This window comes from Physeter macrocephalus, chromosome 8 (genome assembly GCF_002837175.3).
Source record: "Physeter macrocephalus isolate SW-GA chromosome 8, ASM283717v5, whole genome shotgun sequence".
Taxonomy (NCBI): domain Eukaryota; kingdom Metazoa; phylum Chordata; class Mammalia; order Artiodactyla; family Physeteridae; genus Physeter; species Physeter macrocephalus.
Window position 1 is genome coordinate 94300383 of NC_041221.1, and position 27914 is coordinate 94328296.

Genomic DNA, 27914 nt, shown 5'->3' on the forward strand with positions numbered 1-27914 from the left:
ACAACATCTCCAGCTTCAATCTTAGGCCCTCAAGTCTAGGGCCACCATCTTCACTGGGATCCAGGGGCTCAGAAACATGCTTGTCACCATATGCATGAAAGAGCTGCGTTAAGATTATTCTCTGAAAAGTTGCAGAAATCTCAGTTGAGTCCACTGTCTGCCCTAAGTTTTATTATTGGAACCTTGTCTCCAGCAGGTCGAAGTGTAAAGGAGAGGAGAGGTGAGAAAGAGTAGATGTGGAGAGTGGTGATAGTAGTCACGGTATGGGGTGCGGGAAGGCTAAGCATAATAAGAACACTTTATTTCTAGTCAGCTTTCTTTTATCACTTGGACTAAAATCCCTCACACTTTCTCAAAAGGCAAAGGAGAAGGGAAATTGAGAGAGAGACTATTCTATTGTGTGAACCCAAGATATACAGAAATCATAGTCAAAAGCAACAAATTGAGGGCAGTGGAATAGGAAGTATGTAGCTCAACCCTAGGATCTTTGTTGGGACAGAAAAGAGACCTTCAAGGGGTTAGTTTGGAAACAAGAAGTATGCTTTCCAGGCCACGGGTCCTTAGCCCTGGCTCTTCTCTGCTTATGCTTGACCCATTCTCTCGCTCCTTGGTTTCTAGAGCCATCAGGCACACTCCTCTCCCCTTTCTCATCTCTGTCTCTTTGGAACATCTATTCCAGGTTCCTGAAGCTGGAGGGGCACCTAATCTGCCTGCTATCAAATGGAAGCGAAGGAGGGAAGAACCCATCCCATGCAGCAGGGCACCTCCGGCATTCTGGGTGACCAGCTTCTGCAGAGCTGTGAGACCCTCACCAGCATACTTTTAATAATCAGTGGGTTAAGCAGACTTGTGAGCTTCTGACTTCTAGCAAGTTTTTCATTAGTCGTAAAATTATTTGTTGGAAAATGCACCCTAACTTCTAATAAAGAGCCTTGCAGAGCATAATTTACTGCTAAACTCAGAAGGATGAAAAGAGTAAAAAAAAAAAAAACAAAAAAACACTGCCACATCTGCAGGTATATCAAAGTCATTGCCCTCTGTTGGTAGTTTCTGGGTCTATCCAAAATGACTTTGTTCTATGCAGAATTCCAGATGATATATTAAAACAGAGTTTAAAGAAGACTCTATCCTTAACCTATGCTTGTTTCTGTACTCTTAATTCCCAGCGAAAGGTCAGTAAGGTCTTTGATCATCTGGCAACTCCATTGGGAAATGATGGGAACATGCCAGTCATGGAAGTTGGGCTGATATAAATACAGCCACAATGACTCTCTGACATCTTTCTTTTCCCCTTTTATGCCAAATACAGAAAAAGAAAAGACTAAAAAAGTGTGGGGCTGATGAATCAAGGTGGAACAACTATTGATGAAACAGATAAATCAGGGGAAAAAATTAGAGAATTCTTACAAATGGAAGTAGGTTTTCAAAGTCATAATGGTAAAAGATTCCCTTGGCCTGCCTTTATACATGGCCTTTTTGCTTCCAATGCACATCCAATGTATTTCCACAAATCCTCTTCAAGGTTGTTTTTAATAACAAATATTTTTTGAATGCTTTCTTTGTGGAAGGCACTGTGTTAAGTGCTTGGCATTCGCTGTCCCATTTGAAACTCACAGGAGGCTGTTTTATGGTGATCAACGTTTGACACACGAGAACACTGAGTCATACAGAGGCCAACATGCCTCGGATAAAGCAGCTGCAATTGAGGGGCAGGAGACTGGGCTACAATTGCAGGTGAACTCCAGAGCCTGTGGTCTTCCTCACTATAATCACCCTGTTTTCTAATAAGGAACCTGAGGTTAAGAGAGTTTATGTTACTTGCCCCAGCTAGTAGTTAGCAAGTTCATAGTTAAAATGGGAAGCAAAGCAATCAACAGACATGAGATTTGGATTCAAGAATGACCGTTTCCACCAATGTGATCAATGAATGGGGTTTGGTCACAGCACTTATTAAGTATTATTTATTTTTTACAATAACTGTTTTTTTTCAGCCTCTGATGTGTTTATAATATTAAAAATTTTACTCAAGCAAGATTTTAGAGAATCCACGAGTGACCTTTATGTTTTTTATTGAAGAGTATATATTTTGATTAAAAAAAAAAAAACATGCTGGGGAAAACCATCACAGTTAATGCCTTGATGTACTGTAGCTTATTTGGGTCAAAAACTTATTCTGACTTTCAACTCTTGGTTGGTAGTATCTCTATCTCTAGGTTCAGAGTAGCACGCACTCCAGTTTAAGATACAAGAAAAGAGCTTCAAAGTTCCCTCCCCATGCTAAGATCCAGCTTCCTTTATAGATGTGGAAATCAGCTAAGCAGCAGGAACGTGAATGAGAGGCTGGTATTTTGAACGCATCTGAGAGTCCCTTCAGCATAAGACAGGTCAAAAAAAACCTGAACAGTCCCCACAGATCCTTCTGGCAACTGCGTTATTTAATTTCAGTAATTACAAATTCTAAGCCAGAAAAATCCAAGCACATTCAATAGGCATGCAGAAATATATCCTAATATGCACTGCAAATGACGGTGATTGTCAGGACAATGTTTTCTTATTATTTCTGAGTCTAGGAATTGATCTTTGAATAGGAACTTTCCTTGCATAATTTTCAAAACAAGTTTCCCCAATGTCCATAGAGAAATGATGGATTCATCATTCACAGATGAATAAAGAGGACATGCGTGTGGGTGACCCTGTAGAAGAGCACTGCGCTGGGAAAGCTGACCTCCGACCTTCAAACACCAGAGCTCAGGGATCTTCCGATTTTCATTTTTGTTTCTATTTCCCTTTCACTGTACTCTCCCTTCTGTGAACTGTTTCTATCACAGCAAACTCGTCAGTGGTGCTGATGAGACTATTCATTCTTTTAAAGAAATACTAAGCTGCAAGATTCTCACCTTCTTTGCCAAAAGCAAAAGATTATACATTAGCAGAGAAGTTAATTCCAGAAGAAGCCTCACTTCTGGAAATAGGAAACAAGGAAATGTTCATTTAGTCTGTATTTCTTAAGAGACAATAGAAAAGAATTTTCGATGCAGGATGTTCCCTCATGACTGCTTCATGTTTTATCATAGAATGTTTACCCCTGGAGTCCTCTAATGAGTAATCCACAAAAGGTTGTTATATCAGCCCAATGATAAAAAGTAAATAACCCCACAGCCACCCTACCCCACCAATTTCCATTTTCCAGTGGGAGACAGGGAGATGGAGGTGTAAGAAAGACTGTGATAACAATGAAACATCACAACTAATCAAACTGTGTAAACATCTGCTTTAGTACTAAATGTATGAATTGTTCATATTCAAACTACAACACGTGCCTTAAGGTCTGACCATTGGAATTAGTGGCTCCCAAACAACTGTTTATATATATATACACACATATATATGTGCAATCTACATACTATAAGGTTAACCAGATAATCCACAGCAAATGGAATTAATAGTGAAGCAAAACTGATGATAGTTTACATAAAAATAGCTGCAACTGAGAGACACAATCACCTAAAAATGGCACTAATGATACACTGTTAACAACCCTTAATCCAGAAATCTGTGAAGATTCTGACTTTATGTGTACGCAATAGGAGCTACACAATGCTACCAGTTGTGGTGTGACAACTGGACTTACTCGGATTCTACTGATTTTGTATCCCTAGAATCTGTATAATGTTACATTTATTAACAAATACCAAATTTTAGAAATCAATAAATCACTCAGTGGGGTACTAGTAAATACCCTATATGTGTACATAAGAATGAATGTCATTTGACCCTAAGAACAAATACAATAATTTGGCATTTTGGATGAGTTCTCAGTCCATGTGGAGAATGTTCAAGGCCCACCAGGGGTTCAATGAACTCAGAGAAACTTTGAGTTAGAGCCATATACAAAGGCCCATAGGTACACTAGTATGACGTATAAGAATGGAATATAGAACTACCCACAGAACTTTCCTTTAAAGTATGACTGGACATTTAATAAACCAACAGACAACCATCTTATAGGAAATCTTACAGAGTTAAAAGTGAGCAACAGATTCAATCATTTTGTTAATGGTTGAGATGTTGATGAAGCTAAGTATGACTCTTTCAAACATGACTTTAACAGTTGCCATTTAAATTTCTGACCAACAAAGAGTTACAGTTTTTCAATCCTGATCCAGCTCATCTTGCATAACATCTCTGAATATTGTGCCATTTTTCTGCTGTAAAATCTTTACTGCTTCTGCATTTCCCACAAAATAAAACAATACATAAATTTTGTCAATTATTTTGAAGTTTATATAAAATGGACTTATATCTAAAAATATCATCTATTAAAACTAATTCAAGAGCTAGAAAACTTGAACATAACTAAAACTATTTAACAAATGTTATCCATAATTAAAATCTTCCTATATCTAAAAAATCATTTCAGTGTTATACAGATTATACCAGAGTATAAAAAAAAATTATCAACTCTTTGAGGCCAATAACTTAATGCCAAAATTTGACAAGGCAATTGCAAGAAAGAAAAAAATATGGCCAATTTCACTCACAAATGTATATGCAAAAATTCCAAACAAAATATTAGTAAACTAAATCCAGCAATGTATATTAAAGATAAAACATTATGACCAAGATGGGCTTATTCTATGAATGTGAAAGTGGGTTACTATCAGAGAACCAATTAATATAATTTACCAATTAGGTAATTAAAGGCAAAATTCATATGGTCATCTCAAAACATATAGGAAAAACATTTCATAAGATTTAATGTCTAATAATTTAAAAAATCTTAGCAAGCCAGCAAATCTCTTAATCTGATAAAAGTAATTAACACATATCATTGTTATTTACGGTAAAAATTAAATCTTTTCCTTTCAGATTGCAAGAAAGACAGGATACCCACTACCATCACTTCAACTCAATGTTTTACCAAAGTCCTGACCACAGCAGTGAAGATGAAAACAAAATACAAAATATATGATTTGGAAAGGAAGAAATAAAAGTGACATTATTCACAGATTTTCTCTATAGAAAATTCAAAAGGATCTACAAATAATATATAAATTAATAACTTGCTGAAAAATAAAATTGTTATGCAAAAATAAGCTAAGGTATATGTATTATTAACCTATGAAATATATTTACATATATTTTTAAGTATTTTAAATATATATTGTTATAATAAACTAAACAATCTATTTCTTAGCCTCAGTTTAAAACATAAATCATTAAATTAATTCGATCTTTCAATAAGATCTTTCTTTTTTGATACAGAAAAAAGAGGTAATTATTCAATTCTATTAAATTTATTATTATTATATTCAAATCAAGTTAAAATGAAAAATGCATTCAGCAAGACTAGAAAGTGAACTGAGCCACATTTGACTGTAAGTTTCTCAAAGACAGAGATAATATCTTGGGTAGGTTTCCCCCTAAGAAATACCCAACCAGAGAAAATAGATTTAATTCACAGCAAGCGGACAGGGAAAGGCAAGGGAGAGGGGAGAGAGAGAGAAGGAATGTTGACAGAAGAGGAAAGTAAACATCTAATTCTAAGGGACAGTAAATATAGGAATTTGGCCACAATCATTCTTAAAAAGGAAAATAAAGGAAACACAAAAACAGGAGGGTTGTAGTTTAATATGTCAACAGCCTCAGTGGCAGGTGGCAGGTGCACAAGCCCTAGCAGCTTTATGGGTTAGTTTTCTGTGGTGTCTAGTATTCTGAGGACATTTAGTGAATGGTAAATATATCAAGCCTTCAACTGCCTGGTGGGTCAGGATCTGTTTTCTCCTTAGTTCACTTCCATTTCCTTTGCTATTCCCAGCAGCTTTCTTGATATCAGTTTGCATTAGTATGGTTTTCACAACTGGGTCAAAAAATAAAGCTTCTATGCCTAATTAAACACCGAGCTAACACACTTTGGTAGTCATTTCTATTTTGAAATGTATGATTACTGTATTTAGTCTGTCCTTTCCAAACTTACAATACAGGGTCTGCAAAAGGAGTTGCAAGAATTTTACATATTTGCACATAAGAACATTAGTTAATATCAACAGTAACATTTTATAGCCAAAAGCGAATTAGACTTAGGAGAAGATCATGAGAGACTAGCAGGTAACTTTTCTTTCTTTTTTTTTCTGAGAGAGACTGTGAACAGAACAGTCTGTGCTACATACATAATTAAGACAGATGTTCTCAATCTTAATTTTCATAGCTAATTTTGACAGTCAAAGAAATGTACTTGTCTTTTGTATAGCCACCCATTTTCTCTCAAACTTGTCCTATTTTTCTCATCGCCCACTATGATTGCTCAGAAAGAAAGGGGTGGTGTGACAGAGAATGTATTAATGCAATAGCAAGAGCTCTGCCATATTTTTGGTAGGTCACTGAATAGAAACAGATATAGCAGAAACTGAGCATAAAATCATTTAGAAGTCCACATAGCATAAGCATTTTTATGCATTCCTAACTTTTCAGATCACAGTTTTCACTGGCTTTGTGGGGTCTTCCATGCAGAAATCAAGCTGATCACATTAAACAATAAAGGAACTGTTAATAAGGACCTTCCCTTTGTCAACCCAGGCTTGAAAGCATAGGCTTTTTTTTTTAACAGAATAAAATATATAGAAATATGCTACATTTTGATGACACAGCCAGGTGCCTTACCTGCAAGGGTAGAATCTGATATGCGTGTCTATGTCTGTATCTGGAAATAGGAAACACGTGTAAGAGCAGCAAAGGCATCCTTTTTCAAAGTCTGCTCTTCCTGGAGCCCCCTGCCTTTGGGCTCTTCACTGCTGCCGGTGTTTCAGACAGAAAAACAAAAAAACAACGTTTCCTGTAAGTGGTCCCAGTAGCCTTAAAACCACAAACCTCAGAAACCACAAAGAGAGGCAGAACTGTCTTCCTGCTCTCTGTGGTGAAACCTGTCATTTTCACACCCACATCAAAGCACTCTCCGATCAGCATCTAAGTTGTCTTCTTACACATCTGCCAGCACCTCATCCATGAAAGGCCCACTAGGGTCTATGGTCACAAGCCAGCTGCTCTGGTGATATTCTGAAACCCAGCTGTGCATCTCGCCCGAGGAGAGAACAGGTGCTGAAGCAATGCTTCTGGAAACGCGCCTGCTCTCTCTGCTGCTGCAGTGCCCGGCCCTTTGATGACTCCGGGCAGCAAGGTGTGCTCCAGCCTCCTCTAGTTCCTTTCTCCTCTGTTAGGGGGACTCCAATCCTGCAGTGCAGATTGGGGAATATCTTTAGGGAGCTCCAAACCTCCCAGCCTCCACAGTAACTCTGGTTACTTCATAATTACTCTTGGATCCTCTGACAATGAATTCAAACCCAGTCCACTTCAAGCCCACTCCAGAGAATGGTATCATTCTCCTCAGGCAAGCCCACTGTGGTCTGATCCCAATAGAAGCACTGCTACCATCCCCTCTGCCTCGGGAGTTGTCCTGTACTGCTGCGCCCAGGGAGCAACTCTGAGATCTCACCAGTTACGCACAGGGTTTGGGCTGCGTTCGAGGCAGGATCATCAAGGGAAGGCTGGCTGTGGGCGAGAGGAAAGGGAGGCCTGGGCTGTGGCTTGGTGAACTCATGCAGCATTAGTCCCATCCCCCCAGGAGTCAATGCAGAAGCAGGGACCACAAAGTCTAGGGGGCAGATAAAGCTCATTCTGATTTTAACTATGCAACTATGGACTGCACTGGAAGGGTATGACCTGGTTAAGGTGGTCTGGTGGGTGGAGGGGCAACAGGCTGACAATCCTCATTGGGAACATGGCAATGTCTTGGCTCAAGGGAAGTTCCATGGGGCTGGGGCTCCAGGAGATGAACATATTCTCAAGGAGAGGAGACAGAGAACCACAGCCAAACTGGATGAACTGGAATGCAGGCGAAGGGAGAAACAGGGTGCTCATCTTTGCAGAGAAATGTTGAGTAAAGAAGATTTGTGCAGAAATTCGCTCAGAGAATATGCTCAGTGAAGGCTAATCAGAAAGGCTGTGGAGCCAAGTGGGTCCACAGATAACCTGGGACTTACTCCCCAAATCCAGAACTGATGGCAGCATGTGTAGCCCACCAGCTGGTCTCTAGAGTCTGGCTTGATATTCATTGATTAGGAAACAGAGTGGAACTGAATCTCCTGGAAATCTTTTGTACCAAATACTGTGCTGGGTACCTAACATAGTTTTCTCTTATCCTCACACACTTAAAAATCACACCAGTCAGAATGGCCATCATCAAAAAGTCTACAAATAATAAATGCTGGAGAGGGTGTGGAGAAAAGGGAACCCTCTTGCACTGTTGGTGGGAATGTAAATTGATACAGCCACTATGGAGAACAGTATGGAGGTTCCTTAAAAAACTAAAGCTAGAGCTGTCATATGATCCTGCAATCCCATTCCTGGGCACGTATCCAGAGAAAATCATGGTTCAAAAGGATACCTGCACCCCAATGTTCACTGCAGCGCTGCTTACAATAGTCAAGACATGGAAGCAACCTAAACGTCCATCGACAGAGGAATGGATAAAGAAGATGTGGCACATATATACAATAGAATATTAACCATTAAAAAGAATGAAATAATGCCATTTGCAGTAACATGGCTGGACCTGGAGATTGTCATACTAAGTGAAGTAAGACAGACAGAGAAAGACAAATATCACATGCTATCACTTATATGTGGAATCTTAAAAAAATGACAAAAATGAACTTATTTACAAACCAGAAACAGACTCACAGACTTGGAAAAAAAACTTATGGTTACCAAAGGGGAAAGGTGTCGGGGAGGAATAAATTGGGAGTTTGGGATTGACATATACACACTACTGTATACAAAATAGATAACCAACAAAGACCTACTTATACAGTAGCCAGGGATCTCTGCTAGATATTCTGTAATAAACTAAAAGGGAAACGAATTTGAAAAAGAATAGATACATGTATATGTCTAACTGAATCTCTTTTGCTGTACACCTGAAACTAACACAACATTGTTAATCAACTATACTCCAGTATAAAATAAAAAGTTTTTAAAGCTCATGGGAAACCAAAATTAACTCTACACATCTCCAGTCTCAGCTTAAAAGTCATTTTCTCAGAGTCAACTTCCCTGAGCCCATAATCTAAATTAACTTCCCCTATTATACTCTATCATCATCTATTTTATCTAATGGCACTCAGTACAGCTTATAATTTGATACACATGAGAGTGATTAAAGCCTCTTGTTGGCATACATTGTGTTCATTTTATCTGCTAAATGTGTCCCCACAGTATCTGGCACAAAGGCTCTCAAAAAATATTTTTGCACCCTTGAATGCATGGAGAGGAATGCACTGAAACAACCAGTGAATCGCATGTGACTACACAGGCCCTTTTAGGTTTGAAGTTTCACCCTATGGGATTGTGGCCACTGCACAGACCATTGCATCTAAAAATCAGAAGGACATCCATAATCACATAAATGAGACTGTCTTAAATAAAATATTTACTAGATTTTTATTAAAATCTGGCAATCATATGAAAGGTGAATTTTATATTTTGCTTCTCTGCTGAACTTCTGAGAAATCAGGATGGGTAGAAATACATACTTCTGAAAGTTCATCTATTTGTACTCTTTTCCAGTATTTATATACAGAAAAACTGCTAGAGAAATTTTAATAGGTCCATGAGAAAAACAAGTCTTCCTTTAGCGTAAACAAGGTTAACTGATATACAGGTTTCTTAACAATTGGATTTCTCAGAGACTCTAACATGAGACTATTCATTACAATTTTCCTTCTCTCTCTCTGTCTCTCTCTGTCTCTCCCGCCTCCCCCAGCCACGTGTGTGTTGTGTTGTGCTTGGGGGTCGGTTGGCATACTGATGCTAAGCATATTTTGGCTTTGGTTCTGGAGGCACCAATGGACCCCATTCCCCTCACCTCATCTAGAAACATAGTTTGACTAGTTGCTCTTATGTTCCAGTAAAATCGGTATTAAGAAGCAACCTGTCAGTTCTGCAGTACATTAAGTCCTATCCGTCTAACCCTAGTTCCGTTAAATACTGAACAAAACAAATTACATAAGGCTGAGGAAATATAAACAAGAGCTTGTAAACAAGATTCTAATCAACCACCCTCCTGTCAAATTCACCTTGCATAATACAGGCTTTTTCAATTTTTGCCCAAGACCATCTCACATGAATTGATTGCTCCACAGACCACTAGACTAGTGTATGCTTGAATTATGATACTGCGAAAAGGCTCGGGCATTGATCAGGTGGGAATACTGACAGTAGGAGGGGACCCACATTACACTCTAGATCTAACCTACGCTAGCTAGTTCCAAAGAAGGTATTTTTATTCTCATTTTTGAAGTTGGAAACTGAAGCCCAGAGATGTCAAAGAATGTTCTCAAAATCACATATTCTGTATATAGTGGGGTCTGGATTTGAACCCAGGTCTTCTAGCTCCAAGTCTGGACTCCACTTACCACCTGTTTTCATGGGATGTATTGAGAGCCTCTCTCAAGCCTGGTGCCACCTGGCCTTTTCTGCTGCTTGTGATAGCTCATCATAATACCCTGCATTCACATCACAGCCCACAGGACCTTTTTCACTGGCCCAGCTATACTGGACAGCGGAGCTTCTCAGGAAGTTCACCAAGCCCCACGCCAGGAGCCTCTTAATTCTTTTTAGCCTTGGGCGGAGGTGGGGTCAAAGCTCACATCGTAGCACTTGCCAAAGCTATTCTTTGATTGTTCAACAGAATCTCAGCTTCCTCAATTCATTAGTTTTCTCTTCATCCAGACTCATGGCTTAACTTCGCTCTGCTGCTGAGGCTTGGTTGGGAGCCCTTGACTTAGGACTGAGGGTACCTATTTATTAAGCATTTTGTGACTATTCTACACATTTACCCAACCCTGCTTCCCCAGCCTCACTGAGTATGGAGTGGGGAAGTGGCTGATCACAGCCCCAACTAGATTCACAGTACAGGGTGCTCTGTGAGTTCTCTGTGAGTTCTCCTACAAAGATCCACCATCCACGTACATCTTCCCAAATGGCTACTCCCATGCTCAAAATGTTTCCTCAAGTGCCCTCTTGGTCCTAGGACAGCTCTCCCAACAGATCAGGGCTTCTCTGGTATCTTTTCAACAAGGAGGTGCTCAGTTGCACAGAAGGTCTAATGGTTGAAAAGTTATGGAAGAAGATGACAGCGCTAAGAGGTGGATGCAAGCCAGACGTGCCACACGGTAGCAAAGCTGTAGGTGGAAGAAGAGCTAGGAATGAACAGGAGCTCAGGTGCATCCCCTTCAGTGTTTCCTGCCCTGGTTGTCAGCATCATCAAGCCAAGGACCCAGACACTCCCTTTTACACCTGTTATTTGGTCAGCCACCAAATACTATGGATCAGATCTGGACCAGACCTGTGGTCCCCCATCCGCCTCCCACATCACTGCCTTTGTTTTCCTAGTTGTTTTTTGCTCAAATTGGTGTAACAGCCTCCAAATGGTTTCCCTGCCTTTGGGAACATTCCTCTCAACCCTTCCTCCTCAAAGTCTCCAAAATTCCAATTACAACATCCCTCTCCTTAACGCCATTTCTTGATGCCCCGTTTTGTCAACTTAGGGTGTACAATAGAATCACCTGGGTGCTTTTCCCAAAATTTACGTTCTTGAGCTCTACCCATAACCTAATGAACCCGAATCGCTTGGGCATAGGGTACAGAGTTTGGAAAAGATTCCTGGTGAATCTGATGCACCATCCGGTTGAAGAATCACTGCCCTACAGGGTAAAGGCCAAGCTTCTCGGCATAGCAGTGAAAGAACTTCATGCATGAGCTGACCCGGGTTGACTTGGTTCATCATCCACGCCCGTTTCCACCTCAGACTCCAAAGACACTTTTTGTTTTTAACCAGTTTCCTGAACTCTTACATTGAGGAAAGCCTCTGTGCATGTGCTCTTATCCACCAGGAAAATGCCAATACATCCTTGCAGATGCAGCTTAAGGAGCATTTCTGTGAAATTTTCTCCATCTCCCACTTCAGAGGTTTATCATTCCCTGCTCTGAGTCGCTCTTCTTTTGTGATCCAACCAGCTCAGAGAAACAGCATCTTGGGTGCTATTGAACAGTATAATTGAATGAGGTGAAAAATCTCAAAGTCAAAATTATCCTTACACTCAGTACTGAGCTCATTTTATGAGAGGCTTGTAGGGACAGAGACCCCAAGGGAACATCAAATTCACATTTCCCAAACCACCCTTTTTCCAGGACATACAGTCAGTGAGGAAAATGTCTAATTTGTGTTTCCCAAGTGTGTTCCACAATCTGAATAGGTCATATTTTGAAAACGGATTTATTTGGGAAATACCAGGTTAAAGAATATTAAACTATCCCCACTTCACGCTTGTAAAGTGTTTGCCTTTTGCCTCCAGTGTGAATATACAAAACGGGATAAAATATGCCATGTTTCCCAAAGTTATCTGATTATAGGATGCTGATTTCATAGAACTAGTATTCTAAAGAACACACTGGAAAAAATCTCCCTTCCTCACTTGCCACTGCAGTTGCAAATAAGAAGCCAAATCAGGAACAATCTTTGCTGGTTCTTATCTAAACGAAAGAGGGTAGACCAGATTACCTGGTGCCACCTGTACCTGGGCTATCTCCTAAGGGGACCTTCCACCTGGAGAGGTAGAGAACCCTGCACCTTGAGTGCTGCTGCCTGGGTGTGGCCGCCCAGCTTCTGAAGGAGCCACGGAGCAAGGCAATGGGGCAGGGAACTTGCAGCACATCACTACTTTGATGACAAAAGTACAGTTATTAGTACAGAGCATTGTTCAGTAATTGTTTCCATTTGTTTGGTTAAATGATTTGAATTGATGTGTATGTTGTTCCCAATACAATAATTTGCATTTATGGAGTTTTCTGTCAGTTTGATGTAATGCATTTATTTTGAGGATGTGGAAAGTTGGAGGGGGTGGAAAATATAACCAGTTTTAGATGTGCACGAGTGGTTAAATATGGACCTGTCTCTGTAATTACAAATGAGTTTGCATTGCCAAATGAATAGAATCAAGGTAAACTATCAGGTGTTAGGAAAAGTGTCTATGGAGAATCTGTGGGTAAAAAAATGCCCTTCCAAAAAAATATGATAAAAACTGTTCAGTGGCCAAAAGGAAATTAGGACAAACTTAAGTTGATTTATGCTGTGCACAATTAAAATTTTAATACAAAGTGAAAATCCAATGCACCACTTGAATACTAAATTCAGATAGTGATGCTCTCACTGATTGATACAGTAAAAAGACTACAGCGTTGCATGTTAGAGCTCCAGGTCCTTGGCTCTGTTGGGAGCTGGGTGTATATAACCTTGGAAAAGTCATTTAATTTGCTTGTGCCAGAATATTTTTCATTTGCAAATTAAAGGAATTGAGCTAGTTTATTTTAAGGTACCTTCTAATTCCAAAAGTCTGTGAATATGAATTACATGCTGCTCGGGTAAAGGAAGGAATCACAGAAACTTTACAGGTGGTAGAGCATGAACTAATTTGACTTATTAGATAAAATAACACTGTACTTTTTAGATAAAACTGATGTTTAGTTTTTAGTTAACTTTTTATTTAATTTTTATTTAAAAACTTCAATTAAAATAGAAAATGTAATAGCAATCTTTCATGAAACCTTACAAAAAATAATAGACAATGAGGAAGAGGTCCGGGTACAATGAAGAAAGTATTTTAATGCAGCAAATATAGTTTTCAGACCTTAGTTGATTTCTAAAAAAATTATATTAGTGCCTGTTATATAAATATCACCCAAATGGGACCTCTGCTCTTTGCACCTGCCATGTAGGACCCCAAAACACAACTATTTTTCCAACAGATTTGTTTCCGTTGTCTCAAACTTGCATATATTTTTGACCCTATTTAGTTGTGTTTGATCAAATATTTTTCCTGGAAAATTTTCTGTTTTTTCCTCCCTTGGAAAACTTGAAACAATAACCACCTTAATACTGTCTCTTGAAAGCAACCTAAGAAGTCATATTCCTGCTGATATCAGTGGCTTCCTGGTAGTAATCTAGACATCTTTGGAACTGCAATATAGTTTTCAAAAACTCTTGAACATTAATATACCATGTAATTTATCAATGATTTAAAACAGGTAATAATGCTACAAAGTCTTCTTATGTCTGGTGTATGCATGATTCTTTGTAGCTATTTACACATTTAGAATACACATTTGCCATGAGATATTCATTCATCCATCCATCATTCATTTAACTAATTATCTATCTGACTAACCTCACTGTGTGTATGTGTGTGTGGGTGTGTGTGTGTGTGTGTCTGTCTCTCTCTATATATATAGCATAAGCATTTATCAAACTCCAGGCATGGGCTTAGCAAAAGCTCTCTAACCACTTTGGCTAGATTACCTTGGAAGTTTCAGAATTGACTTCAATATTCACAGCAACCACTGAATTGAAAATGGAAAGAAAAATTAAAATAATACAAGAATCCTATCCTATAATAATTCCTAGTCTTTGGAAAATGTGAGAGATGCTACAGGATGAATCCTTCATTTGAGGGATGTTGAACCTGAGGGCCAGACTCTATGATGTAGAATGCAGGTCTACTGTTGGCCAGGTTAACACTTTCCAATGATTGCTGACTTGGAACATGCCTATTTCTAAGGTAGGAAAATCACCTCCAGAAAACAGCCACAGGAATCAAAGGCACTTCAAATAACACAAGGCACCTGTACACCAAAAAATAGAACACCCTTGAACAGTGAACATATGCTATTGTGCTTAGGACCAGGGAAAAGAAAATCCATCCAAAAATTTTTTGATGATTGGGACTTTTTTTTTTTTTGTGGTACGCGGGCCTCTCACTGTTGGGGCCTCTCCCGTTGCGGAGCACAGGCTCCAGACACGCAGGCTCAGCGGCCATGGCTCACGGGCCCAGCCGCTCCGCGGCATGTGGGATCTTCCCGGACCGGGGCACAAACCCGTGTCCCCTGCATCGACAGGCGGACTCTCAACCACTGCGCCACCAGGGAAGCCCTCTGTTTTGTTTTTAATGACTGCTTTGTGTCAAGGACAAATGCGTAAATTTCACAATAGATTGCTCCCACTGTCTAAAACTTGTATATATTTTATTTTTGATCAAATGTTTGTAGAGCAGTTTTCTCTGTGTTTTCCCCCACCGGAAAACTTGAAACTATAACCACCTTAATACCCTCTCTCAAAATCTGCAGCATTTCCTAACCCAAGCCCTTAGTCACCATCCTCATTTTGGAAACCATCCTTTACAACTGATTATGCCAAATAAACTTTGGTTCTCAGACCTCTTATTTGAGCTCTCTAACGAAATTCTGTGGAAAAACAAAGCTTCTATTCCAAGATAGAAAGAAGTCTATACTTTTGTAAATAAGCATTTTAAAATGATTTTTTTAAATACCTTCCTTTTCTTTGATATGCTGCTTCAGTTGTTCTTCTGAATTATTGTTTCCCACAATAAATTTTAAAATAGTCAAACTTTGACAATTGCCATTAATTTAGGTATTCACATTTATTTTGACCTTTTAATTTTATTACTTAATTTCTCTCTCTGCATATGTATAATGTATATTAATTATATATGTATATATCTGCTTTAATTTAGCTTTTGAATAAGGGAGTAAAGCAATTATGGGTCCTAGTGTAATTAAAGAATCTCTAATATGATACAGTGGGAAAGGTCTGTGGCAAAAAATGACTTATAGGCATGTCAGTTTCACACTGAAAACCATCAGATGATGAAGTATGAGATGAACTGAGGTAAATCCTTTTACATCTCATACTTCATTCCCTTGTGTCCACAAGTGCAGTAACAGTCTGGTCCCAATCCAGTCTCCGGTACATGAGTCATGACTTGAAGCAGATCTGGATATGCCCCAGTTTATTCCTATCATCCATCCATGTGTCCATCCAGCCATCTTGCCAGAAAGCCTTACTGAGGCTCTACTATGTGTTAGGCACTGTGCTAGCACTGAGGGTATAAAACATCGTGAAGCAAGTTCTTGTTTGTGAGGCCTAAGGAAACAAGAAGGTTTGAAAATTACCTAAGAACTTCAAGCATAATTTGTGGACTCTCTGGAGAAGGCAGATCAAAATGGATCTAGTCGCACAACAGACCTAAAATCCAGTGTGCTCCTTCCCCCAAATGACTTTCGTCAGGAAATGTTTAGGGAGTGTACAAACAAAAGGAGACATGACATTAATCCTCCCTCAAAACATACAAATTCCCACAAGTTTTCCTAGGACTGTTGACTATGTGTACATCGAGAGCTGTTTCTCTCTCTCTGAAAAAAGGGAAATCTTTTCACATCACCAAAGACTACAATCACTTAGGAGAACTTAGTTATGTCTGCTCATTCCAGATGCATTTTGCATTATTACTAGCCTCATTCTACAGGAATTCTCAAATAACTTCCATTTATTTCTGGCTCATAAAGGCCTGGGTTTCACTACAAATGAGAATGTTCGAATCCTGAAAATGATTAAATGTAGTAACATTTAAGATATTTCTTTTCCTCTCTGTAGCACTTTACAGGAGTCACTTCATATTACTGGGATCAAGGGATTCAAACTGGAGGTGGCACAGAATGTAGTTAAGAATCTTGGCTCTGAAGTCTGACAACCTAGGTTCAACTCTGATCATTCTACTACCATTTGTGTGATGTTGGGATAAGTCACTTAATTTACGCTTCAATTTCCTCATCTGTGAAAGGGAACAATAATAATAGTGCCCAAATTTCATAAAGTAGTTTTTTTTTTTTTTTGCGGTACGCGGGCCTCTCACTGTTGTGGCCTCTCCCGTTGCAGAGCACAGGCTCCGGACGCACAGGCTCAGTGGCCATGGTTCACGGGCCTAGCCGCTCTGCGGCATGTGGGATCTTCCCGGACCGGGGCACGAACCCGTGTCCCCTGCATCGGCAGGCGGACTCTCAACCACTGCGCCACCAGGGAAGCCCCAAAAGGTAGTTTGAAGAAATAAATTAGACAGTTCATTAAAAGATACAGTATTATACAGTCTGATTTACATGTTAGCCATTATTATTATTTTCATCTTGGAGAGAAACACGCATGGAGTGAGGGATTTGGAACCTGATTTGTTGTATTTGGGTATGCTGTAAATTGCATGAATAACTATTACTAATCCATCCCACTAGTGAAATGACTCAAGTAGAGGGAGACCAAGGGACTAATCTGAGTACCTCTACTAAATTAAGATGGAATTAAAACCCAACAAACCATTTCCAAAGCTTTCCTACTAGGGTTTCTCTCAAGGGGGTATTCATTACCAGCCTTGGCACTCATACCAATGGCACATTTATGGACTCTGCAACTGAATTGAAAGTGCTTCACCCACCTTGATGTTCATAGGGTTATTAACCAATATTTACGAAGTACCTGCAGGATGTGTGGGATGGTCGTCTAGCACGAAAGTTGTCTTCGCAACTTTGTAGATTGGAAAACAAAATCAAAAGAAGACACGGGCTTCCCTGTCAGCTCCAAAACCACAGGAGGGGTCAAGAGTACAAAGAAATACTGCTTCTCCCACAACCCATCCTATAGCCCAGATCTCTGTCCCTCAGACCACTCACAATCTCACTGCACTTACATTTAGCAAAGTTTTAAAACTATTTATCTCATCTGTTTTCCTTTATCTCCTAATAGTTATAAAGCAGATTCATGCAGTCCTTGGAATCAAAGTTAACATGAATTTTATTACAAAGCAGGGCTAGAATTTATTCATGAGATAGGATGATGTTAAATTCCACTTATTTATTGAAGCTATAAATTGGAGCACAGCCAATGAAGATACGGTATATACCTTTCACAAGAGTTACATTTTTTATTAAAGGAAATGGTAACCATATTTTGAATTCTTAGGAGTAAGATATAACCCTTATTAATACCACCAACACACACAAAAAACTTTTAATTAACCTGCCTTCTAGTTTTAGTGTTAAGAGGCTTTAAAGAAAAATTTTCTTTATGAATCTAATTTGTTCATTAGTATAGTGGGATATATGTCATTAACTTTTATAATTATTAAAGGTCATGGTTTTCCCATCTCATCTCTCTGAAAAACAGTGTTCCATAAAAATAAAATAGCTAGATCAATTCTAACAGAAATGGCTGTAAGTTCATTTGTTTTTTTTTAATTTTCCTAATCTCTTTTTAAGGGTAAGTTTTTGGGGAATCTCTTTTTTCTAACTACTTTCAACAAGCATCAAAACAATCTACGATGCTAACTATAATTTTAAAAGCTACAAAATCTACCCCCATTCATTATGCACGTTTACTCTTATGACTCAACTCCACAGAGTAAGGGCTTGGACACTTCTACTGTGGCAATAGCTAAGAGATTCCAAGAGTCATATGCTATAGTTTGATAATCACTCCACAAATCCATGCTCCATTAAACTAGATCCAATGAGAATTCTCAGCCCACAAAACCTATAGACAGGGCAATATGTCTTCTCTGAAACATTCTCTGTGGATAGAGTTTCCTATAAGGATGTTCATCAATACTGAAATTAGTATTTATCTTTTAAAAAACTCTTTACAGTAGGAAACAGCTAATCTTCTGATCAATTTCTAGCTAACCTGGGAGAAAAAAAAAAATCCAGGTTTAGATAATAGCTGAGTGAAGTTAAGCACCTTCCTTAAGCGTTCTGGACCTTAATTCTCTTCTTTGTGAAATAAGAAGATATGAGATGACATCTAAGTTCTCTTCCAAATATATAATTCTGAATATCTTACTTGGTGATAGTGATATTTATAAGCTCTGTGGAGTTCAAAAGCACTGTCACACAACAGTCTTGTGTGATCCTCAGAACTGATTTTCAGAAGTAGGTAGGGGAGTGATCACTGTGTATTTTACCCAGTGAGTGTGCTGCTTTTGATATCCAGTAGGATTCACTAGGGACCCTAGATCTAAAGCATAATCCAGAAGGATTTAGTTTTCAAGAATCAGAAAGACTACTTTATAAAATAATTTCTTCCTACTCTGTAGTCCCTCATTGTGAACCCTTCAAACAAAGCCTTACTTAAAAGAAAAATATTTAAAAAGGAAAAAAAAGTCATGTTATGTGCTTCTGCTGATGCTGCCCCTAATTGCGTGTTGATTTGAGGTTGAAGATAAAATGTAATCGCCACTTGATAAACATCTTTTGAGTGAGGATGAGCTTCCTCCAACTATTTGAAATTTTTAAACAGCACCTGAGGCTTAGGTAAAATTGGGTTTTTATTTTTCTTTTTGCAGCTTACCTTTGCATACTATTTTTATCTAGGTTAAAATTAACAAGTAAAATAGTTTACAAAAAGAGAGAAAAAGGAGACCCTTACTACTAAAAATAAGTATTCTGAATCCAGAGTGGAATTCTGAGTATCTCTGATGTCTTGCCAGTGCCTTTAGTTCAAGAAGACACAAAAACAATTCCTCAAAAATATGTATAAAACCTTACAGTTAGGGCTTCCCTGGTGGCGCAGTAGTTAAGTATCCGTGTGCCAATGCGGGGGACACGGGTTCGAGCCCTGGTCCGGGAAGATCCCACATGCCGCAGAGCAACCCGTGAGCCACAACTACTGAGCCCGTGCTCCACAAGAGAAGCCACCGCAATGAGAAGCGTGTGCACCGCAACGAAGTGCAGCCCCCGCTCGCTGCAACTAGGAAGCCCGTGCGCAGCAACGGAGAACCAACGCAGCCAAAAATAAATAAATAAAAAATTAAAAAAATAAAAACTTTACAGTTAATAAAATACTACAACAGATGTGATTTCATCTTTGCAACAATTCTGTAAGGTAGATAAGCTTGTCCCAACTAAGCTCCCAATTATTCTTCATCTCAGAGGTCAAGGAATTTCTTGAATAAATGAAATCTAAAAGGTTATCTAAAAGACTCATTTTTGTCATTATATCTAACCTCTTCCTGACCTCATTTCTCATCAAAACCATCATGAGAGGTGAGAAATAAAAGCAGTACACTATTTGGTCTGCTCACTTTCCTTCTCTCTCCCTGCCCATTACCCACACTCCTCCTGGAAGTGCAAAGAAGCAGGAAAACAGCCAAAGGATGGGGAAAACAGAAAGAAAGGAGGAGAAACAATAATCTAATCAGGTAGCTACCAGTTGGCTGTACAATGTCATAAAAAACTAAGTCTACAATTGAAACAGAGCATATTATCAAATCTTGATTTTACAACATTTTATCGGTCTGAGTTTTCATATATAACAACAGTTTGGATGGCCATTATAATCCATATTTAAGAATCTGAAACGGTGCAAATTGCAATAAGATATGCTTCTGTCTTGATGTAGATGTATTACATTCTATCTTTTTATTGACATTTAATAATTCACATATAGCATAAGAAAAAAGTCTCAGGCAGAATACTTAACTCACCAGAACAGCCCCATCCCTGCCCTGGCAAAAAAGCAGAGTTTTATACATATCAAGCATCAGGATATTCTATTCATAACATCTTGTATTCTCATCTTGTGGGATATGTGCCTTTTCACTATGCAAGGTCCCAAAGGCTCTCAAAGTGCTAAGTCATTTTCTTTAAAGTTTTTCTCTTCTAATTCAGAATACTGCCTTCAAGTATGTTTGGAAGTTGAACTAATTTTAATTTCCCCTTCACAGAAGAGGAAAACTACATGCCTTCCCTTCAACCTTTGTAAAACTTGAGTTATTGAATATATATCTAATGGAAAATAATCTCCAAGCTGTAGTTAGAATCTAGCAATTTTGTAGTGGGCATAATTGTGAACAGAAATGAAACGATCTCTAAGCATAATAGTGGTTCAATTTAAAAAAAGTATTCTAATGCCAACTGTCCTTAAACATACAAAACCCCCTCAATTCAGCAACGTCTCACAAATTCACAGCTATAGCTCTCACAATCAAATTAACCTTTTCTACCTCAAAAGAATTCAAAGGACTTAAATATGATTGTCCAAAGTGATGTGACACCAGACTCACCTTTAGCTCTGATTTGATGTCATTTCTTTAATCAATAAAAACCAAGACAACATTTCTGTCTTCCACCCCAACCTTTCTGCAGCAAGCTTCGAGAATCTGAAAAGCAAACCTCTTGTTCACTTCTCTATCCACAGATTTCTCCATCCATACAACGTATATGTGTCTCCAACAACAACTGAGGAAATGGACTTGTGACAAACTCATAGACATTTTGAAACAAACAGAGCCAAAGTTTAAAAATATGATGGCCTTTCACTTAAAACAAAAAGCCTAAGCAAGAGGTGCTACTTTTCAACTTTCAACTTTTTCTAAAAATTACTAAGACTTTTTTTGTAATGGAGAAACATAGTTGTTGAGCTATGATTATTTAGAATAAAAATCCAAGTATAATCGTATGAATTTTATGCATTCACGTTTCACCTTTAACCAAGACAATAGAGTAGCAAAAAGAAAAAAATAATTCTGGTACAACTTAATCCTTCAGAAAAAAACAACTAAAACAACACAAAGCTACTATAATCTTTCCACATCTCAGGCACTATATTTTTCATTAAAAACTATCATACAAGCAATATCAATCTAATAAGTATCTCACAAATGGACTGTACCATAAATTTAAAATTATTTGCATGAGAATCTCAAAGCCACTGTCAAGACCCTGTGAGAAGGCATTTTCTGAGGCATGATCACATACTACAACTGCCACATTAATTCAAGGCTGCCACAATACAATAAGTGAACCAAAATATAACACTTACCTTATTATAAGTAACTGGCAAATTACAGACACTTTTCAGCTTGCAGCTATATAGCATAGTTGATTAGAAACAAACAAAACATCTTTCACTCCAGTGACAGAACTGCATCTTCAGACTTGGCTTTCTTTACTGAATCCCGACGAGAGGCTGTTCTCTTCCAAGGGCTAGTAGCAGCCTCTTCGCAGATAGCACTTGCTGCTCTGAACGGCAGCGACTTAGAATGAAAGTAAGAGGAACCCGTGATGTTTAAACACCGTTGCTTCACATTCACAGGATATGACTCAACTCTCTCTCAAACCAGTAGGGACACAGTTTCCCCTCATAAAACTTAGATTGCGTAACAAACATCACATTTGGGGGCCTCAAATGTTTACAAACTAAAACTGAAAATTTTCACCCACTAAATCAGACGTGCATTTTTAGTCAACTTCTTCCCTGTGGCACAAGCCGCAAATGGAAATTCGAATAATAGCATGGCACAAAGAAAAACTACCCTGCTTGCTCTCCACAGTGAATCAGTATAATGTTATTAAATGTGTGTGAACTTGCCAACATCCCTCTGACAGAGATACAAAAAGAGGAACACTAAAGTCACTAATGTTCCATCAGTGCAAACACAGTGTAGGATAAAACTCTATTTTAACATGCAAGAAGTAGCAATTCCACAAAACACAATAGAATCTTCTTCACTAAGTAGAGAATGGAAATAGATCTTCGTGGTTTGCTGTCGCTGATTCCCATAGAAATCCTGTCCTACGCTGTCATTACCGTGTGATGCGAGCTCTACCTACCTCTCCAACTCAGAGCCTTCCTTTATCTGTTTCGTTAACATTTCTAAAGGAACATGACTAATGACACAACTCCTCTAGTAACTGCGGCAATTTTCTGTGCTTTTCCCACCTCCCAATACCTCTTAACTCTGAGCTGTACTAAGCTTAATCACACATTGAATTATTATGTTTGGACATCTCAGTCAATAAACATTATAGACATAGATCCTTGGAGAAAAATCTACTATATAAATTCAGTTGCCATCACCAACAGCAAGGACAAAAAAATGAAAACACACATGTCAATAATAGCAAATACATTGAAACCATCTAGACCAGGACTGTTCAATAGAAATATAAGGTGAGCCACATATGTAATTTTAAACATTTTAGTCATCACATTAAAAAAGGGAAAAGAAACATGTTAATTTAATTTTAATAATGTTTATCCTAATATATCTAAAATATCATTTCAACCTATAATCAATATAAAATTAATTAAATATTTTATAATTTTTGTACTAGCCTTGGAAAGCTAATGTGTATTTTACATTTAGACTACATTTTAATTTGAACTAGCTACATTTGAGTACTCAATGGCCAATACATGGCTAGTGCCTACCATATTGCTTCAGCATAAGTCTAGAGTTTTGGGTTCATTCTTAGTCCTCAGTTGCAGTTCAAATGCTCTCTCTTCAGAGAAGGCTTCCCTTACCACCTTACCTGAGACGACCTTCCCCAATTACTTTGCAACTCATGATCCTTTATATTTCCTTCACAGCCTGGAATTTTCTTCTTTATTTGTTTGTTTACTTATTTATAGTCTGTGGGCCCTAACAAGAATGTAAGAAACCTGAGGGCAGGGATCTCGTTGTAGTCAGTATTTCATCCCCAGCCCCTGGCATGGTGATCAGTCCATAGCAAAATTTAATAAACATTGTTTAATAAATGAATAAATAAAATACAGAATTTGTATTATGGATTGGCAAATAGTAGAATATTAAGAAATGTGATTTAAGACCAAGTATCTATCATGTCGTTGATACAATCTATCATTGTCACTGAATATTTAGCAAATATATTGGGTAACACTTTCCTAAATTGAAAAACTATCTCTTTTTCATAATGTCAATGATCCTCAATCTATAACATGCTTTCTTTTCACACACAATATTATATAGAAACAATATACTCGTTTCATTACTCTAGCAAAGATTTTGAAAGATACTTATAAGAATCCTTTGGTCCTTATGACATAAATCTAGATACCATTAGTAAATCTATTTATCTGCTACTCACAAAAACATAAAATATTATCTATAAGATGTTTGTAGTAACAATTATATATTTGCCTGAGCAGCAATGTGCCTCCTCCTTCTACTAGTATCATAATTCTGATTTTTATCTAGCAAATCACCTATTCCTCCCTCCCTCTCAATCCATGTGGTTTACATCATGCTGACCTAGCCCCAGAAGTGGGCATGTGACCCAGGCCTGACCGACCAGTGTAAACTATCCACAGAGCTGCAGTGATAGGGTCAAGGATGGGCACATGACCCAAGCTGGTCCACTGAGAGGCAACCCTTACACTTTTGCTGACATTGGGAGAGAGGTTGTAACGTTTGTAGAATGTAAGTCTGAAACTGCTGTTTGACATATTTGCTACCACATGAAGTGAGGTTGTCTGAAAATGAGGTCAACCAAGAAAAAGCCAACGTCGAAGATGAGAACGGCAGATTCTGGACAACACTGCTGTAGTTCCTAGATCTGGCCATTCATTAAGTCACATCTGCCCTCTGCTGTAATGATGGATGTACTAGAATATTCACTGCAGAATTTTTTATAATAGTAAAAAACTGGAAACTTTGCAATGGGCCATGCACAATGGATGGGTTAAATAAATAATGAGTTATCTATACTAAGGAATATTATGTAGCTAATAAAAAAACAGGCTATCTAGATGCACTGACACACAAAGCTCCCTAAAAGACATTACATGGAAATAACATGTTGCAGAAAAACACATTATCCCAGTTCTGGGTACATGAATTTTTATATACAAAGTCATAGAATAGGACCTGGATGAGTGAACACCAACTGTGGACAAGTGGTTATGTCTGGGAAAGAGATTCAAAATAAGAGGGTGATGGGGGACAAGGAGAGAGCCAATCATTTTGCTTAGTTTATTACCTATTGCATAAATCTCATAAAATGAAAAGGAATTCGTGTACTCCTTAGGTAATCTGAAAAGAACATGTTACTCTTTAAAATAAAATAATAACTTGATATTTTATATTTCTCATTGTACTACATCATTCTCACTCTTAGTGGACTACTCTTGTTATTTCTTTAAAACAATGTAACAGAAATGAAAGTGCTCTTCTCTACCCCAGTCTTTCCATTCTTTACCAGCCCAAATTTATGTATTGTCTACTTTTTCAGTCTGGCTAAAAGATATGTTGAGAGAGACAAAGACAGGACAGAGACAGAGAGGAACAGACAGCAAGCTACAAGAGAATCTCCAGTATACCTTCTAAGATTGGCTAAGGTCTTTGATTTTTTTTTTCTCTTGGCCTCCTGAAAGCACTTTTATTGACTTCATAAAAATACAGCTTGGATTTATTCAACTGTCAACATATCAACAGCCAAATATTTATAATAATAATCTTTATATTAATTTAGATAGTCTTGGATCACAGTAAATAAACTGGCCTATTATCAGCTCACTGAAAGGCTTCTGGTCTCTGAATTGGGCACAACTGCTTTCCTAATTAACATAAAATCTAAACCTTTGTTGTTTTTTTGGCTTGATCTAGTCCTCAGAAATCTTCACATTATCTTAGGTACCACCTTCTGCTTTTATATTCCCCTAGATTTCCACAGTATTACCTCCTTAAAAATCACACAGCTAAAGATGCTCAGAGTGAGACAGGACTCAGGGCCCTTTTGATGCTTAATAAAGCTAAGCAGAATTGGAATTTACACAGTGCTGACACACTGATGTGTTTGTTAACAGCGAGTACTGCTCTATTTTATTCTCAAAGCCCACTTATCCATCCTGGTAACTTAAACCTCCTTACAGAGTCTGTTGACCTTCTCCTTCCATTATCCTTGCCTCCAATGAAAATCTTAACATTATGCCAAATTTGCTTCAGAATTCCTGGAAGAAATAAAACATTACAGATACAGTGGAAGCCACCATATGCCCCTGCCTATTCTATCTCCTTCCATTCCCTCCTAAGGTAAACACTCTATAGGATTATCTTTCATCATCCCCATACATATTTTTATATTTTGTTAAATATGTGTTTATCCATAAATAAGATACTTATTTGCATGTTTTAAGCTTCATAAAATGGTATCATGGTATATAGATGCTTTGGGTTTGTTTTTTTTTTTTGCATAGCATTACCTTGAGGTTTCATGTAGTTATACATAGTTTATTCTTTTTAACTGCTATATAGCATCCCAATCCATGCATCCATTCCCCTGTTGGTAAACTTAGGTTATCTTTAATTTATTGCTATTATTAAACTACTCTAATTTTTGTACATGTGCAAGAATTTCTCTAAAGGTGAATAACAGGGGATAGAATTGTAGGGTTAAAGGATATACACAGCTGCACCTTTACTGGAAATTGCCAAACTGCATCCCAACATAATTAGACTAATTTACAATTCAACCAGCAGTGTATGAGAGTCCTCCTTGCACTAGATTCCTAGAAACAATATCCACAGTACTGATATTCCAGACTCTGACATTTTTGCCATTTGTTTGTGGCTGTTATAGTATCTCAGTGTTTTAATTATGGTTTCCCTGATTACTACTGAAGTTGAGCATCTTATCTAATTATTATTGGCCTTTTCCCTATTGGGTTGTTTGTCTTTCTTTTACTTATTTTTGGGAAGGTCTTTCTATATTACAGTTCAGCTCCTTTGTCAATTATATGAGCTATAGATATCACCCTTCAGTGTGTGGATTGTTTTATCATTGTTCACAATATCTTTTGTGGTCCATTATTTTAAAATTTTATGTTTTTTTAATTTAAAACTTTATTTTTTCCAGTTATTTGTCTATATTTCTTGAGTCAAAATTATGGTGAAAATTAAGTGTTCCTCAGTCATGATTCCTGAAGCATTTCCAAAAATAATGGCAGACTGCATATCTAAAGAGGATCTGAGATCTCCTATTTCCAATGAGTTCAGTTCATCAATTACTGAGTACCTGCTATGTGCCCCACACTGTGCACATACATGAAGTAATCCGTATCATCAAGAAATATGGAGTCTAATTGAGGAAAGAAAACTTAGGAGCATATGATGAAGATGGTGAAATGGAGAAATAACTCTGTGCCAGAGATTGTGCTAATTCATTACTTAATTTAGGACTGGTTTAAGTAAGATGGAGTAAATGTTATTGTAAAGAGATATATACAAGATGCTATGAGGCAGAGAGAAGAGAATATGTTATTACCTTGCACCCCAAAGATTATTCAAAAGATTACCTTGCACCCCAAGAGATTATTACCTTGCAACCCAAAGATTATATCAAGTAGTCAAATTTGAGGTAAAAGAGACCTGTGAGATATAAGATGATCTACAACTGACATTTCTCTTTTCTCAAGCAAATCCATTTTCCCAAATAGGTCACTCATAAATTAATCCTAATTTATTTAGAAGATTAATAGGAATTAAAGGGCAGGTTATTCACTGGAAATAAATGCTTCCTTGGGAAGCTAATTCCTTTTTACAATCAGTAATCCAATTACATAATGACATTTTTCTCCATTCATGAAAGTTAAAAAGAAAAAAAAGCCAGTAGTTCTTAGGAATCATAACAAATGGCAAATCTTCCTGTATCTGATTTTTCATAATTTGTAATACTGAAGTTAAAAATAAGCTCTTATTCCTTAAAGAAATTGCATGGTAAATACATCTATAAACAAAACATCCATATTTATCACTTTTGTAAATACAATGTTCATATTATGTTTCTTTTAGTGTAGGTAGTATCTAGAGCATTTAAAAAAGTATAGAATATGAAAGTACTTAATATTCTTCACCCAGGAGGAATAAAGGACTCAAGCTAGAAATAGAGGAAGGTGGCCAGCAGCATCACATATTTCCTCTGCACAGAATAAGGGTATCCTACTTCCTTGAAGCTATCAGCTTTACACTTCAGTCTTCTATCACTGGAACCCTCTAGGACTTAACAAACTCAAATGTGTTTGCAATTTGTCACTTCGGGGTGACAGTAAAATGAATCTGGAAAAGAGAAAATAAGACTGCCCTTTGATAATTAACCTTTGAAATAAAAAAATAGTAGGTCAGAGCACATAGATAAATAAAGGCAAGTTTAATTGTCAGAATGATATA

The 27914-nt window shown here is 37.8% G+C and overlaps 1 protein-coding gene across 12 annotated transcripts in view; it reads right to left on the minus strand.

The window, feature by feature from the left end:
• The window catches only part of MCTP1 (multiple C2 and transmembrane domain containing 1), a 594606-nt gene that overhangs the window by 350401 nt on the left and 216291 nt on the right, over positions 1 to 27914 (minus strand). For 8 of the 12 annotated variants that reach the window (XM_055086670.1, XM_028493080.2, XM_028493085.2 and 5 more), the window contains exon 1: positions 21770 to 21921. The exons of 3 other annotated variants lie outside the window; for them this stretch is intronic. In XM_055086670.1, coding sequence (XP_054942645.1) covers positions 21770 to 21826 — 57 coding nt within the window. In that variant the 5' untranslated portion in view covers positions 21827 to 21921. Of the gene's footprint in view, positions 1 to 21011; positions 21108 to 21769; positions 21922 to 27914 lie in introns of those variants that run through there. One more of the 12 variants, XM_028493083.2, reaches the window with a different exon arrangement.